This window comes from Tachyglossus aculeatus, chromosome 27 (genome assembly GCF_015852505.1).
Source record: "Tachyglossus aculeatus isolate mTacAcu1 chromosome 27, mTacAcu1.pri, whole genome shotgun sequence".
In the NCBI taxonomy this organism is placed as follows: Eukaryota; Metazoa; Chordata; class Mammalia; order Monotremata; family Tachyglossidae; genus Tachyglossus; species Tachyglossus aculeatus.
In genome coordinates this window covers 4,087,289-4,103,314 of record NC_052092.1, presented here as the reverse complement: position 1 = coordinate 4,103,314, position 16,026 = coordinate 4,087,289, and the positions used below count along the sequence as shown (strand labels likewise).

General features: G+C 53.7%; 1 protein-coding gene across 1 annotated transcript; it reads left to right on the top strand.

Annotated features, from left to right (window-relative positions):
* The first annotated feature begins 539 nt into the window (after nt 1–539).
* HDHD5 (haloacid dehalogenase like hydrolase domain containing 5) lies at nt 540–12,183 on the top strand. Its single transcript, XM_038767739.1, has 8 exons — nt 540–665; nt 7,754–7,957; nt 8,072–8,184; nt 8,267–8,360; nt 9,921–9,954; nt 10,520–10,694; nt 11,271–11,459; nt 11,554–12,183. The coding sequence occupies exons 1-8, from the start codon at nt 540–542 to the stop codon at nt 11,828–11,830; spliced, it is 1,212 nt and encodes a 403-aa protein (XP_038623667.1). The 3' UTR covers nt 11,831–12,183.
* Nucleotides 12,184–16,026: the final 3,843 nt, after the last annotated feature.

The following is a 16,026-nucleotide window of genomic DNA, read 5'->3' as shown; positions in this document are numbered from 1 at the left end:
TAACAAAATAAAATAAATAGAATAGATATGTACAAGTAAAATAGAGTAATAAATATGTACAAACATATATACAGGTGCTGTGGGGAAGGGAAGGAGGGAAGATGGGGGGATGGAGAGGGGGACGAGAGGAAGGAAGGGGCTCAGTCTGGGAAGGCCTCCTGGAGGAGGTGAACTCTCAGCAGGGCCTTGAAGACTTGTCCAAAGTCACACAGCTGCCAAGTGGCGGAGGGGGAATTAGAACCCACGACCTCCGCCTCCCAAGCCCAGGCTCTTGACACTACAGCACGCTGTGTCGTGGCAGGCATTAGAACCCAGGTCCTCGCCTCCCTGCCCCGAAGTGGCTTAGGCCAAGCACTTCTCCTAGGCCATGTTGCCCGTCGTCGCCCACTTCCGCCTGCTGAGGAGGAGGCCGGCGGGTCGCCTCAGCTCCAGCGAACTACAACTCCCACCATGCCCCGCGGAGGCGCCTGCGCACGGGGCTGCAAAGTCGGCCGATGATTGGCTGGCGGGAGTCACGTGGCGGGGGCGCGCGGGCCCGCATGGCCGCCCCCGTGTGGATGGCGGCGGCGGCGGCGGCGCGAGCCGCCCCCCGGGCCTGGTTTCGGGCCTGGTCCCGAGGCGGCGGCGATGGCTCCCGAAGGGGCTTCTCGGGGGGTCCCGGCCAGGTGAGGAACCCTCTCCCACGGCAACCCCAGGGTCATGGGTTCCAATCCCGCCCCTGCCCCGTGTCTGCTGTAGGACCTCGGGCCGGTCACTTCACTTCTCTGCGCCTCAGTGACCTCACCTGTGAAGTGGGCATGAAGACTCACCTCACAAGCATCGTGGCTCAGTGGAAATCAATCAATCAGTCGTATTTATCGAGCGCTTACTGTGTGCTGAGCACTGTACTAAGCGCTTGGGAAGTCCAAATTGGCAACATATAGAGACAGTCCCTACCCAACAGTGGGCTCACAGTCTAAAAGGGGGAGACAGAGAACAATCAATCAATCGTATTTGAGCACTTACTGTGTGCAGAGCACTGTACTAAGCGCTTGGGAAGTACAAATTGGCAACATCTAGGGACAGTCCCTACCCAACAGTGGGCTCACAGTCTAAAAGGGGGAGACAGAACAATCAATCAATCGTATTTGAGCGCTTACTGTGTGCAGAGCACTGTGCTAAGCACTTGGGAAGTACAAATTGGCAACATCTAGGGACAGTCCCTACCCAACAGTGGGCTCACAGTCTAAAAGAACAAAACCAAACATACTAACAAAATAAAATAAATAGAATAGATATGTACCTAACAAAATAAAATAGAATAAATATGTAGAAATAAAATAGAGTAATAAATATGTACAAACATATATACATATATACAGGTGCTGTGGGGAAGGGAAGGAGGTAAGATGGGGAGGGGCTGCAGAGATCGATTTGGGCAACAGAGGTGGTAGCTGAAGCCATAATAATAATGATGGCATTTATTAAGGGAGTACTATGTGCAAAGCACTGTTCTAAGCGCTGGGGAGGTTACAAGGTGATCAGGTTGTCCCACTGGGGGCTCACAGTCTTCATCCCCATTTTACAGATGAGGTAACTGAGGCACAGAGAATAATAATAATAATAATGGCATTTATTAAGCACTTACTATGTGCAGGCTCCTCCTCCCCCTCCCATCCCCTTACTGTGGGGGTTCCCCAAAGTTCAGTTCTTGGTCCCCTTCTGTTCTCAATCTACACTCACTCCCTTGGTGACCTCATTCAATCAATCAATTGTATTTATTGAGCGCTTACTGTGTGCAGAGCACTGTACTAAGCACCTGAAGTACAAATTGGCAACATTTAGAGACAGTCCCTACCCAACAGTGGGCTCACAGTCTAAAAGAAAGAGCCCGGGCTTTGGAGTCAGAGGTCATGGGTTCAAATCCCTGCCCCGACAATTGTTAGCTGTGTGACTTTGGTCAAGTCACTTCACTTCTCCGTGCCTCAGCTACCTCATCTGTAAAATGAGGATTAAGACTGTGAGCCCCCCCCCGTGGGACAACTTGATCACCTTGTAACCTCCCCAGTGCTTATAACAGTGCTTTGCACAGAGTAAGCACTTAATAAATGCCATTATTATTATTACTATTATTCCCTGGGCCTCAGTGACCTCACCTGTGAAGTGGGGATGAGGCCTCACTTCACTTCAGAAGCAGCGTGGCTCAGTGGAAAGAGCCCGGGCTTTGGAGTCAGAGGTCATGGGTTCAAATCCCTGCCCCGACAACTGTTAGCTGTGTGACTTTGGGCAAGTCACTTCACTTCTCCGTGCCTCAGTAACCTCATCTGTAAAATGGGGATTAAGACTGTGAGCCCCCCGTGGGACAACCTGATCACCTTGTAACCTCCCCAGCGCTTAGAACAGTGCTTTGCACATAGTAAGTGCTTAATAAATGCCATCATTACTATTATTATTATTCTCCAGGCCTCAGTGACCTCATCTGCAAAGTGGGGATGAAGACTGTGAACCTGATGACCTCAGCTGCAAATAATAATAATGATGAAGCTCATTGTGGGCAGTCGTTGGTTCCCTTATGGGAAGCAGCGGGGCTCAGTGTCAAGAGCCTGGGTTTGGGAGTCAGAGGTCGTGGGTTCTAATCCCTGCCCTGCCACTTGGCAGCTGTGTGACTTTGGGCAAGTCACTTCACTTCTCTAAACCTCCATTTCCTCATCTGTAAAATGGGGATGAAGACTGTGAGCCTAAAATGGGGGTGAAGACTCTGAGCCCCACGTGGGACAACCTGATCACCCTGTATCCCCCCCCAGCACTTAGAGCAGTGCTTCACACATAGTAAGCGCTTCATAAATGGCATCATTATTATTATTGTTCATTGCTGAATTTTACTTTCCAAGCGCTTAGTCCAGTGCTCTGCACACAGTAAGCGCTAAATACGATTGAATGAATGGTATTAAGCGCTTACTAGGTGCCAAGCACTGTTCTAAGCACTGGGGCAGATACAAGGTTATCAGAGCACTGTACTAAGCACTTGGGACTTTGGGCAAGTCACTTCACTTCTCTGCGCCTCAGTTACCTCATCTGTAAAATGGGGATTAAGATTGTGAGCCCCCCCGTGGGACAACCTGATCACCTTGTAACCTCCCCAGCGCTTAGAACAGTGCTTTGCACACAGTAAGAGCTTAATAAATGCTATTATTATTATTATTGGGACAAGACCCTGTCCCACATTGGGGTCACAATCTTAATCCCCCTTTTACAGATGAAGTCACCGAGGCCCAGGGACAAGACCCTGTCCCACATTGCTTTTAGACTGTGAGCCCACAGTTGGGTAGGGACTGTCTCCATATGTTGCCAATTTGTACTTCCCAAGCGCTTAGTACAGTGCTCTGCACACAGTAAGCGCTCAATAAATACGATTGATGATTGCGTTCACAATCTTAATCCCCCTGTTACAGATGAAGTCGCTGAGGCCCAGTGAAGTGACTTGTCCAGGGTCACACAGCTGACAAGTGGTAGGATTAGAGAAGTGAAGCAGCTTGCCCAAGATCACACAGCAGGCAAGTGGGGGAGTCAGGATTAGAACCCAGGTCTTCGGACGCCCAAGCCCACGCTCTTTCCACCGAGCCATGCTGCTTCTCAGAAGGGAGCTTCCGAGTTCCCCGGGTGCATCTCGGAAGGGAGCTTTCCTGTCAGGGGAAGGAAAAGGAGCCATGAGAATTAATTTTCAATTCTGGGTCTCACAGATCCAGCTTCAGGCTTTCTGACTTACCAAACCAGGCCCTGCTCCCTGGAACAAGCCTGATTTCTCGGGTCCCACCTCATCACAAAATATGTTTCCTCTTCTACTGCCTTCTGCATCCCCCGACTTGCTCCCTTAATTCATCATCATCATCATCAATCGTATTTATTGAGCGCTTACTATGTGCAGAGCACTGTACTAAGCGCTTGGGAAGTACAAACTGGCAACACATAGAGACAGTCCCTACCCAAAATTCATCCACCCTCGCAGCCCCGCAGAACTTATGTACAGATCTGGCTCCCTTCAGAGCCCTCCTGAGCTCTCACCTCCTCCAGGAGGCCTTCCTCCCCAGCGCTTAGAACAGTGCTTTGCACATAGTAAGCGCTTAATAAATGCCATCATCATTATTATTATTATTCCCAGACTGAGCCCCCTCCTTCCTCTCCGCCTTACCTCCTTCCCCTCCCCACAGCCCTTGTATATCTGTATATATGTTTGTACCTATTTATTACTCTATTTTACTTGTACATATTTATTCTATTTATTTTATTTTGTTAATATGTTTTGCTTTGTTGTCCGTCTCCCCCTTCTAGACCGTGAGCCCGCTGTTGGGTAGGGACCGTCTCTAGATGTTGCCAACTTGGACTTCCCAAGCGCTTAATACAGTGCCCCGCACATAGTAAGCGCTCAATAAATGATTGAATGAGTGAATTAGAACCCAGGTCCTCTCCCTCCTCAGGCCTCGTGATGGTGCAGGGCCTTGCAGGACCTGAGAAAACTTACCTGCTTTTGATGTTTGGCTTGTTGGTCGCTGCTCCCTTTACCCACCAACCTGCAAAGACTACTTACCTTACTGGGCCCCGCCTTTAGCACTCAATAAATACCCCTGATTGATTGTGCAATTAACCTTCCCCAGCTGGCCGCCCTCCTCCTCTCCCCACCGTGACTCTCCCCTCCAATCCTGCTGTTCCCACTGACATCTCTTCTCCCTTTTGTCTCTGCCCTCTCTCTTTCATTCATTTCAATCAGTCGGTGGTATTTATTGAGCGCTTACTGTGTGCAGAGCACTGTAATGAGAATAATAATAATGGCATTTGTTAAGCACTTTGTGTGAAGCATTGTTCTAAGCATCATCAATCGTATTTATTGAGCGCTTACTATGTGCAGAGCACTGTACTAAGCGCTTGGTGCTGGGGGGGATACAAGGTGAGCAGGTTGTCCCATGTGGGGCTCACAGTCTTCATCTCCATCCCCCCCATCTTACCTCCTTCCCTTCCCCACAGCACCTGTATATATGGATATATGTTTGTACATATTTATTACTCTATTTATTCTACTTGCACATATCTGTTCTGTTTATTTTATTTTGTTAGTATGTTTGGCTTTGTTCTCTGTCTCCTCCTTTTAGACTGTGAGCCCACTGTTGGGTAGGGGCTGTCTCTAGATGTTGCCAACTTGGACTTCCCAAGCGCTTAGTCCAGTGCTCTGCACACAGTAAGCGCTCAATAAATACGATTGATGATGATGATCCCCATTTTACAGATGAGGTCACTGAGGCACAGAGAAGTTAGCCCACTGTTGGGTAGGGACTGTCTCTATATGTTGCCAACTTGGACTTCCCCAGCGCTTAGTACAGTGCTCTGCACACAGTAAGCACTCAATAAATACAACTGATTGATTGATTGATTAACTGACTGGCCCCAAGTCACACAGCTGACAAGCGGTGGAGCCGGGATTAGAACCCATGACCTCTGACTCCCAAGCCCAGGCTCTTTCCACTGGGGAGTATAATATAACAGAGTTGGGAGATTCGGTCCCCGTGCACAAGGAACTTAGAGTCTAGAATGAATGAATGAATGAATGAATGAATGAATTTACAGTGTAGAAGGCAGTACAGTTAGGGGACGCATCCCAGCCTTCAAGGGGTTTCTAGTCTAGCAGGGGAAATAGACAATAAAATACATGAAATACGGCTATGGACGTGAGCGGATGAGGACCTAAGTAATTAGGGAGTAAGGATTCAAGTGCATAATTGATGAAGCAGGGAGGAAAACTATTGCTGTATTGTACTTTCCAAGCGCTTAGTACAGAGCTCTGCACACTGGAAGCGCTCAATAAATATGATTGAATGATTGAATGAATGAAAACTCATTTCCCTCCATCAGAGCTCCACTAATAATAGTGGTATTTGTATAATATACACATATATATATATGTATATATATATTTGCATAATATACATGTGTATATATATGCACACACATATAATATATAGAGAAGTTGTATAATATAAACATACAACATTAGTATAATAGATCTCTGTATAATTTGTATTTGTGTAGTCGTAGAGAAGCAGTATGGCCTAGTGGAAAGAGCACGGGCCCTGGGTTCTAATTCCCACTCCACCACCTATCTGCCGTGTAACTTTGGCCAAATCACTTGACTTCTCTGTGCCTCAGTTCCCTCATCCACACAATGGGGAATCAATCCCTATTCTAATAATAATAATGGCATTTATTAAGCACTTACTATGTGCATAGCACTGTTCTAAGCGCTGGGGTTACAAGGTGATCAGGTTGTCCCACGGGGGGCTCACAGCCTTCATCCCCATTTTACAGATGAGGGAACTGAGGTTCTCATTCTCCCTCATTCTCCCTCCTACTTTGGCTGCGAGCCCCATGTGGGACCCGATAAATCTTGTGGCTACCCCAGCGCTTAGTACAATGCTTGGCACCCAGTAAGCACTTAAATACTATTAATATTACTATTCATTCATTCAATTGTATTTATTGAGCGTTTACTGTGTGCAAAGCACTGTACTAAGCGCTTGGGAAGTCCAAGTTGGCAACATCTAGAGACGGTCCCTACCCAACAGCGGGCTCACAGTCTAGAAGGGGGAGACAGACAACAAAACAATACATAGTAAGAAAATAAAATAAATAGAATAGTAAATATGTACAAGTAAAATAAATAGAGCAACAAATCTGTACAAACATATATACAGGTGCTGTGGGGAGGGGAAGGAGGTAGGGCAGGGGGGAAGGGGAATAATAACTATTCCCCTAACTATTCTTGTTATTATTATTTGTTAAGCACTGGGGAGGCTACAAAATAGTCACATCCCCCACAGTCCTCACCCAGATGGGGCTCTAATTCCGGCTCCGCCACTTGTCAACTGTGTGACTTTGGGCAGGTCACTTTTCTGTGCCTCAGTTACCCCATCTGTCAAATGGGGATTAAGACGTGGGACAGCCTAATCACCTTGTATCCCCCCCCCCAGCGCTTAGAACAGTGCCTTGCACATAGTAAGCGCTTAACAAATGCCATTATTATTATTATTATTATTATTATTATTAACAGATTGGAATAGGAGGGAGGACAGGTTGAGGGGCAGCTGCCGCGGGGTGAGATTGTGTGATGCCCATCTCTTGGGGGCGGGTGGGCACGTAGAAGGAGCCCGTTTCTAGACTGTGAGCCTGCTGTTGGGTAGGGAACCATCTCTATATGTTGCCAACTTGTACTTCCCGAGCGCTTAGTACAGTGCACTGCACACAGTAAGCGCTCAATAAATACAATTGAATGAATGAATGAATGAAAAGGAGCTAGCGTTCTCTCCATTTTACGGCTGAGGAAGCCGAGGCCCAGGGAGGAGAAGGGACTCGCCCAAGGTCACACAGGAGGGAAGGGCTGGGCCGGGACTCGAATCCCTGGGCCCCGCCGCGGGGCTGTAACGCGGTCTCCGTCGCCGGGAGCAGCGTGGCTCAGTGGAAAGAGCCCGGGCTTTGGAGTCCGAGGTCATGGGTTCAAATCCCAGCTCCGCCAATTGTCAGCTGTGTGACTGTGGGCAAGTCACTTCACTGGGCCTCGGTTACCTCATCTGTGAAATGGGGATGAAGACTGTGAGCCCCCCGTGGGACAACCTGATCACCTTGTAACCTCCCCAGCGCTTAGAACGGTGCTTCGTGCATAGTAAGAGCTTAATATATGCCATTATTACTATTATTATTGTGACTGGCATCGCCCCTTCCGCAACCACAGGCCGCGCCGACGTTCGGGTTCCTGCTGGACGTGGACGGGGTGCTAATCCGGGGCCACAGGGTCATCCCCGCGGCCTCGGCCGCCTTCCGCAGGCTGGCGGACGACCGCGGCCGGCTCCGCGTGCCCGTCGTCTTCATCACCAACGCCGGCAACTGCCGGCAGCGGGACAAGGCCCGGGAGCTGTCCGGCCTGCTGGGATTGGAGGTGGGCCGGGGCGGGGCGGCCGGCGGGGGCCGGGGCAGGGCAGGGCGGCGCGGTGGGGCCCGGGGGCCGGGCCAGGCCTCTGTCGGAGGGGTGTTGAGTCGGGTGGTCCGGCAGGTGAGCCCGGAGCAGGTGGTCCTATCCCACAGTCCCCTCCGCCTGCTCTCACACTTCCACGAGCGGCGCGTGCTCGTGTCCGGCCAAGGCCCGGTGGTGGAGAATGCCCGCAGGTACGCGGGCGGTGCTCGGCGGGGGCGGGCGGGGGGTGGGCCCGGGGCCGGGCCACGGCTCAGGGTCCCCCCCCCGCCGCAGCCTGGGCTTCCGGCACGTGGTGACCGTGGACGAGCTGCGCCTGGCCTTTCCCCTGCTGGACATGGTCGACCTGGAGCGGAGGCCCAAGGTCACGGTCAGTACCCCGGGGATCCCGTCCGCCCCCGCGGCCCTCTCGCTGCAGGCCGGGGGACCCCCTGGCCCCCCCCCCCGCCAACGTCTGCGGCCCCTTCATCGTCATCAATCGTATTTATTGAGCGCTTACCGTGTGCAGAGCACTGTACTAAGCGCTTGGGAAGTACAAACTGGCGACATCTAGAGACAGTCCCTACCCAACAGTGGGCTCACAGTCTAAAAGGGGGAGACAGAGAACAAAACCAAACATACTAACAAAATGAATAGGATAGATATGTACAAGCAAAATAAATAAATAAATAAATAAATAGAGTAATAAATATGTACAAACATATATACATCATCATCATCAATCGTATTTATTGAGCGCTTACTATGTGCAGAGCACTGGACTAAGCGCTTGGGAAGTACAAATTGGCGACATCTAGAGACAGTCCCTACCCACCAGTGGGCTCACAGTCTAAAAGGGGGAGACAGAGAACAAAACCAAACATACTAACAAAATAAATAGGATAGATATGTACAAGCAAAATAAACAGAGTAATAAATATGTACAAACATATATACATCATCATCATCATCATCAATCGTATTTATTGAGCGCTTACTGTGTGCAGAGCACTGTACTAAGCGCTTGGGAAGTACAAACTGGCAACATCTAGAGACAGTCCCTACCCAACAGTGGGCTCACAGTCTAGAAGGGGGAGACGGAGAACAAAACCAAACATACTAACAAAATGAATAGGATAGATATGTACAAGCAAAATAAATAAATAAATAAATAGAGTAATAAATATGTACAAACATATATACATCATCATCATCATCATCAATCGTATTTATTGAGCGCTTACTATGTGCAGAGCACTGGACTAAGCGCTTGGGAAGTACAAATTGGCAACATATAGAGACAGTCCCTACCCAACAGTGGGCTCACAGTCTAAAAGGGGGAGACAGAGAACAAAACCAAACATACTAACAAAATAAATAGAATAGATATGTACAAGTAAAATAAATAAATAAATAAATAGAGTAATAAATATGTACAAACATATATCCATATATACAGGTGCTGTGGGGAAGGGAAGGAGGTAAGATGGGGGGGATGGAGAGGGGGACGAGGGGGAGAGGAAGGAAGGGGCTCAGTCTGGGAAGGCCTCCTGGAGGAGGGGAGCTGTCAGCAGGGCCTTGAAGGGAGGACGAGAGCTAACTTGGCGGAGGGGCAGAGGGATTGGGGGCATTCCAGGCCTGGGGGAGGACGGGGGCCGGGGGTCGATGGTGGGACAGGCGAGAGCGAGGCACGGTGAGGAGATTAGCGGCGGAGGAGCGGAGGGTGCGGGCTGGGCTGGAGAAGGAGAGAAGGGAGGTGAGGTAAGAGGAGGCGAGGAGATGGATGGACAGCCTTGAAGCCCAGGGTGAGGAGTTTCTGCCTGATGCGCAGATTGATTGGTAGCCCTTCTCTGGGCGGGGCAGAGTGGGGGTGGGCGAGGCCTCGCGGTGCCCACGGGGGCAGACGTGGCGGCACATCCCAGTGACCCGGCCCCTTCTCCTCGTCCCGCAGCCTCCTCTGACCCAAGGCTTCCGCCCCATTGAAGGTAAGCGCGCTCAGCCCCTCCCTTTGAGCCTGTCCGGGGGCCGCCGTGCCCCTGGAATGCCCCGACGGCAGGGAGGATACCTGTTACATCCGTGGTATACTCCCCGGGCACTCAGTACAGCTCCCCGCCGCTCCCAGCAAGCGCTCAGGCCCTGCTCCCGTTCCCGGTCAGACCCCTGAGCCCAGCGCCCCAGTCGGGGCGGCAAGATTCAGCCTCTCGTCCACCTCTCCAGGCAGGCGGGTGGGCTGGTGGTTCCAGAGAAGCAGCGTGGCGTAGTGGCTTGAGAGTCACAGGTCGTGGGTTCGAATCCCGCCTCCGCCACTTAGCAGCGGTGTGACTTTGGGCCACTCAACTTCTCCGGGCCTCAGTGGCCTCATCTGGAAAATGGGGATGAAGACTGTGAGTCCCACGTGGGACAACCTGATGACCTAGTATCTACCCCCGTGCTTAGAACAGTGCGTGGCATATAGTAAGCGCTTAACAGGTACCGTCATCGTCACCATCCTGGCCGGAGGCGGGGATGGGGCCTGACCCGGCGGCGGCCCCCTCCCCTCCCCGGCCACAGCGGTCGTCCTGTTCGGGGAGCCGGTCCGATGGGAGACCAGCCTGCAGCTGATCCTGGACGTCCTTCTGAGTCACGGTAGCCCCGGCACTGTGCTGGACGCCACCCCCTACCCGCACCTGCCCGTCCTGGCCTGCAATACGGACCTCCTGTGGATGGCCGAAGCCGGGACCCCCAGGTGAGGGCCCTCCGCCGGGGGGCTTCCCACACCCGGCCCCCCCAGCCGACCACCCACCCAGGATGGTGCCCCGGCCCGGCGGGGGGGAACGGGCTGGTCTGGGGCGGGGCCGGAGGGGAACCAGAAGGGACGGGAGGCCGTCTCTTTTTTGTTTTGTTTTTTAATGGTAATTATTAAGCACTTACCGTGTGCCAAGCGTTGGGGTAGATCCAAGGTAATCGGGTTGGACGCGGTCCCTGTCCCACGTGGGGTTCACGGTCTTCATCCCCATTTTCCAGATGAGGGAACTGAGGCCCAGAGAAGTGAAGGGACTTGCCCAGGGTCACGCGGCAGACCAGAGGCAGAGATGGGATTAGCACCCAGGCCCTTCTGACTCCCGGGCTCGGGCTCTACCCACTAGGCCACGCTGCTCCTCGGGACCCCCCATCCTGCCCAGCAGACCCCTGGAACGGGGGCCGGAGGCGGGGAGGGGGTCTGTGAAGGGGTCGGAGGTTCATCGTGTGTTTGGGGGTGGGGGGGGCGGCAGCCTGGGGTGGCCCCTGAGCGGAGCGAACGCGGCCCCCCCGATCCGGTCAGGTTTGGCCACGGCACCTTCCTCCTGTGCCTGGAGAGCGTCTATCGCAAAGTGACGGGCCGGGAGCTGCTGTACGAGGCCCTGGCCGGCAAACCCAGCCTGCTCACCTACCGCTACGCCCAGCGCATGATCCAGCAGCAGGCCCGGGCCCGGGGCTGGCCCACCCCCATCCGCTCCCTCTACGCCGTCGGGTGAGCCCCCCGGCCCGGGACGCGAGCCCCCCGCCCTCCCCGCCCGCCCGCCCCCGCCATCCTCCCTCCTCACCCCGGGCCCTTCCTCACCCAGGGACAACCCGATGTCGGACGTCTACGGCGCCAACCTCTTCCACCGGTCCCTGCGGCCAGGGGCCCCGGCCCCCGGGGACGCCGACAGCTGCCAGGCCATCCTGGTCCGCACCGGGGTGTTCGGCCACGGGGCATCGCCGGACCAGGCGGACCCGCCGTTCCACGGGCCCCGGGACTTCCCGGATGACCCCGGCCTGACCCGGGCGGCGCACGTGGTCCAGGACGTGGACGAGGCCGTGCGCCTGGTGTTCCGGAAGGAGGGCTGGGAGGCGGCGTGAGTGCCCGGCGTCCTCGGTCGGCGGGAGGGGACGGAGGCCGAGGCCCTGCCTCTCTGTCCGGCCTCCCTCCCGGCCTGGAGGGCGGGACCACCCAAGGGCCCCAGATCCCGGTCCCCGCTCGGCCGACGACGAGGCCTCCGCGCCCGGGCCTCAGTTTCCCCGCCTTCTGGTGCCAGGGGGCGGGGGGCAGAGCCGCCTCTTACTAGGGAGATGGAAGACGCCGCTCCCTACAGTTGTGCAGTGTGTAATTAGGACTGAGAGCGCGTTTTAATCGGTTTCTAATTGAGCCCAGGGGAACCCAGGGCACGGTGGAAAAGCGAAAAATTAAACGAGGAGGCAGAAATAGGACCGAAGCGCCAGTCTCTCGGCTCGGAGGCGGTACCGGGGTGTTACGGAAGCGGTCTGGGAGGCGGGGGCTATGTGCTGAGCGCCTACAGAGCGTGGAGCCCCAAGCGCTTGGGGGCAAGCAACAGCGAGCAAGACGGCGTCACCTGGCTTCAAGGAGCTGTTGCTCAGTTGAGCCTCGGTTTGCCGCTCGGCCCCGGGGGTGTCAATCAATCAATCAATCAATCAATCAGTGGTATTTATCAAGGCTCGCTGGATGTGGAGCATTGCCGGCCTGCCCACTCCTGCGCCATCCTGGAATCGGGGTGTTGCTGGGAAAAACACACCAGCAAACCTTCATCCTACTACACAACCTAGGCAGGAGATGGGGGGGCCAGAACCCCAAAGTCACCACCTTCAGTGGTCCCCTGCATGGCTGCCTCCCAGCCTGCTGTCACCTCCGCCCTTTTTTATTTTCTCAAGCGTTCAGTACAGTCCCTCCCCGCCCACAGTCACACACAGGGCCACTTTCGGCCCACAGTGAGCGCTCAGTATGGTTCCTGGAACACAAAAGGCATTTGCTGTGGAGCTCTGCACACAGTCGGTACCCACTAGGGTGCCCTGAACATAGCAGACACTCAGTACAGTGTCCCACACCCAGTAAGGCGATCAGTACAGAGCTCTACTCACAGTAGGGGCCCAATACAGTGTTCTGCACACAGTATGCCCTCAGTACAGTGCGCTCCACGCAGAAGGCGCTCAATTCATTGCACACCGCACAGAGTTTTACCTATAGACAATGCCCTCAGTTCAGTGCTGTCCACGCAGAAGGCGCTCAATTCATTGCACACCGCACAGAGTTTTACCTATAGACAATGCCCTCAGTTCAGTGCTCTCCACGCAGAAGGCGCTCAATTCATTGCACACCGTACAGAGTTTTACCTATAGACAATGCTCAATAAATGCACCCACTGCTTCCATAAAGTGGTTTCACTACATATTCTGGCTAGAACACGACAGCAAAATTGGGGGAGTTTTCTTCCCAAGGTGTGTCTGTCTGGATACAAGGAGAAAAACTCACGTGACCGCGTGGGTTGGGGTCCGCCCAATGCAAGAAGGCTCCCTCAGCCGCCCCTCGCCCCCCACCCAACCCCTGGGGCCCCCCTACTAGAAGCAGCGTGGCTCAGTGGAAAGAGCACGGGCCCGGGGAGTCAGAGGTCGTGGGTTCTAATCCCCGCTCCACCACTTATAAGTCGTGTGACTTTGAGCAAGTCACTTCTCTGTGCCTCAGTTACCCCATCTGTAAAATGGGGATTAAGACTGAGCCCCACGTGGGACAACCTGATGACCCTGTGTCTACTCCAGCGCTTAGAGCAGTGCTTGGCACATAGTAAGTGCTTAACAAATACCATCATCATTATTACTGGCAGGCCTCCAGAACTGCAAACAACCGGCGCCCCCGGCTCCTGAGATTAGCCTGGGTAACCATGGCAACCAGATGCTACCATCTCCCGACTCCCTTTGATCAAAAAATCTCATTCCCCTCCTCCCCTCGGGACTCTGCTGCTCCTGGCTCCTACTTGGGTCCTGCCAGGGCAGCGAGACGCTTTCCTGGGGAATAATAATAATAATGGTAATAATAATAGTATTTATTCAGCGCTTACTCTGTGCTAAGTGCCTGGGGAAGATAGACCACAACTAAAAAATCAGATTCACAAGCTAAAGGGCTCGCAAGCTAACAAGGGAGAGCAAGTAGGGCCAGCCCACTTTGCAGATGGGGAAGTGGAGGCCCAGAGAGGTTAAGTGACTTGGCCAAGGTCACACAGCAGGCGGGGGTGGTGGTGGAGCTGGGATTAGAGTCCAGGGTTTCTGACCTCCACCCACTGCCCAGGTCTCTGGTCACTAGGTTGTGCTAAGAAAGCTGGGAGGGGGGACAGAGATGGGCAGTGCCAGGCCCCGGTACCCACTTTGCCCTAAGAGATATATATATATACATATATATATACATATATATGTGTGTGTGTGTGTGTGTGTGTGTGTGTGTGTGTGTGTGTGTGTGTGTGTGTGTGTGTGTGCTGTTCCCATCTCTCTTCACGCCATTGTGGCTTAGTGGAAATCAATCAATCGTATTTATTGAGCGCTTACTGTGTGCAGAGCACTGTACTAAGCGCTTGGGAAGTCCAAGTTGGCAACATATAGAGACAGTCCCTACCCACCAGTGGGCTCACAGTCTAAAAAAGAGCCCACTAAAAAAGAGTGGAAAGAGCCCGGGCTTAGGAGTCAGAGGTCGTGGGTTCTAATTCCCCCTTTGCCACTCGTCAGCTGTGTGACCTTGAGCAAGTCGCTTCACTTCTCTGGACCTCAGTTCCCTCATCTGCAAAATGGGGGTTAAGATTGTGAGCCCCACGGGGGACCACCTGATGACCTTGTAGCTCCCCCAGCGCTTAGAACAGTGCTTGGCACAGAGTAAGGGCCTAACAAAAAGCATCATCACGCCACTCTCTGCGGAATCCGGCGCTCCGGGGTTTCCCTCCTCCTCCTCCTCCTCCTCCTCCTCGCCCCGCCTGATCCAGTCCTGGTTTTTCAGGAGCCGCCCGCGGGCTGGGCTCGGCTTGGTCTCGGACTCGGCTCCCATTCGGGCTGGGCTCGGCTCGGGCTCGGACGTCACGCGGGCTCGGCCGTCATTCGGGCTGCGTTCGGCTCGGCTCGGCTCGGGCGTGCTCGGCTGGCATTCGGGCTCGGCTCGGGCTCGGCTGTCTTTCGGGCTGCGCTCGGCTCGGCTCGGGCGTGCTCGGCTGGCATTCGGGCTCGGCTCGACTCGGGCGTGCTCGGCTGTCACTCGGGCGTCACTCGGGCTCGGCTCTCATTCGGGTTCGGGCTCGGCTGTCGCTCGGGCTCGGCTGTCACTCGGGCTCGGCTCTCATTCGGGTTCGGGCTCGGCTCGACTCGGTCGTGCTCGGCTGCCACTCGGGCGTCACTCGGGCTCCGCTCTCATTCGGGTTCGGGCTCGGCTGTCGCTCGGGCTCGGGCTCGGCTGTCGCTCGGGCTCGGCTCGACTCGGGCGTGCTCCGCTGTCATTCGGGCTCGGCTCTCGTTCGGGTTCGGTCTCGGCTCGACTCGGGCGTGCTCGGCTGTCACTCGGGCTCGGCTCTCGTTCGGGTTCGGGCTCGGCTCTCACTCGGGCGCCACTCGGGCTCGGCTCGCATTCGGGTTCGGGCTCGGCTCTCACTCGCGCGCCACTCGGGCTCGGCCGTCGCTCGGGCTGGGTTCGACTCAATCAATCAATCAATCAATCATCAATCGTATTTATTGAGCGCTTACTGCGTGCAGAGCACTGTACTAAGCGCTTGAGAAATACAAGTTGGCAACATCTGGAGACAGTCCCTACCCAACAGTGGACTCACAGTCTAGAAGGGGGAGACAGAGAACAAAACCAAGCATATTAACAAAATAAAATAAATAGAATAGATATGTACAAGTAAAATAAATAAATAGAGTAATAAATATGTACAAATATATATATACATATATATACACACAATCAATCGTATTTATTGAGCGTTTACTGCGTGCAGAGCACTGGACGCTTGGGAAGTCCAAGTTGGCAACATCTAGAGACAGTCCCTACCCAATAGTGGGCTCACAGTCTAAGAGGGGGAGACAGAGAACAAATCAATCAATCAATCGTATTTATTGAGCGCTTACTGCGTGCACAGCACTGGACTAAGCGCTTGGGAAGTCCAAGTTGGCAACATCTAGAGACAGTCCCCACCCAATAGTGGGCTCACAGTCTAGAAGGGGGAGACAGAGAACAAAACCAAGCATATTAACAAAATAAAATAAATAGAATAGATATGCACAAGTAAAATAAA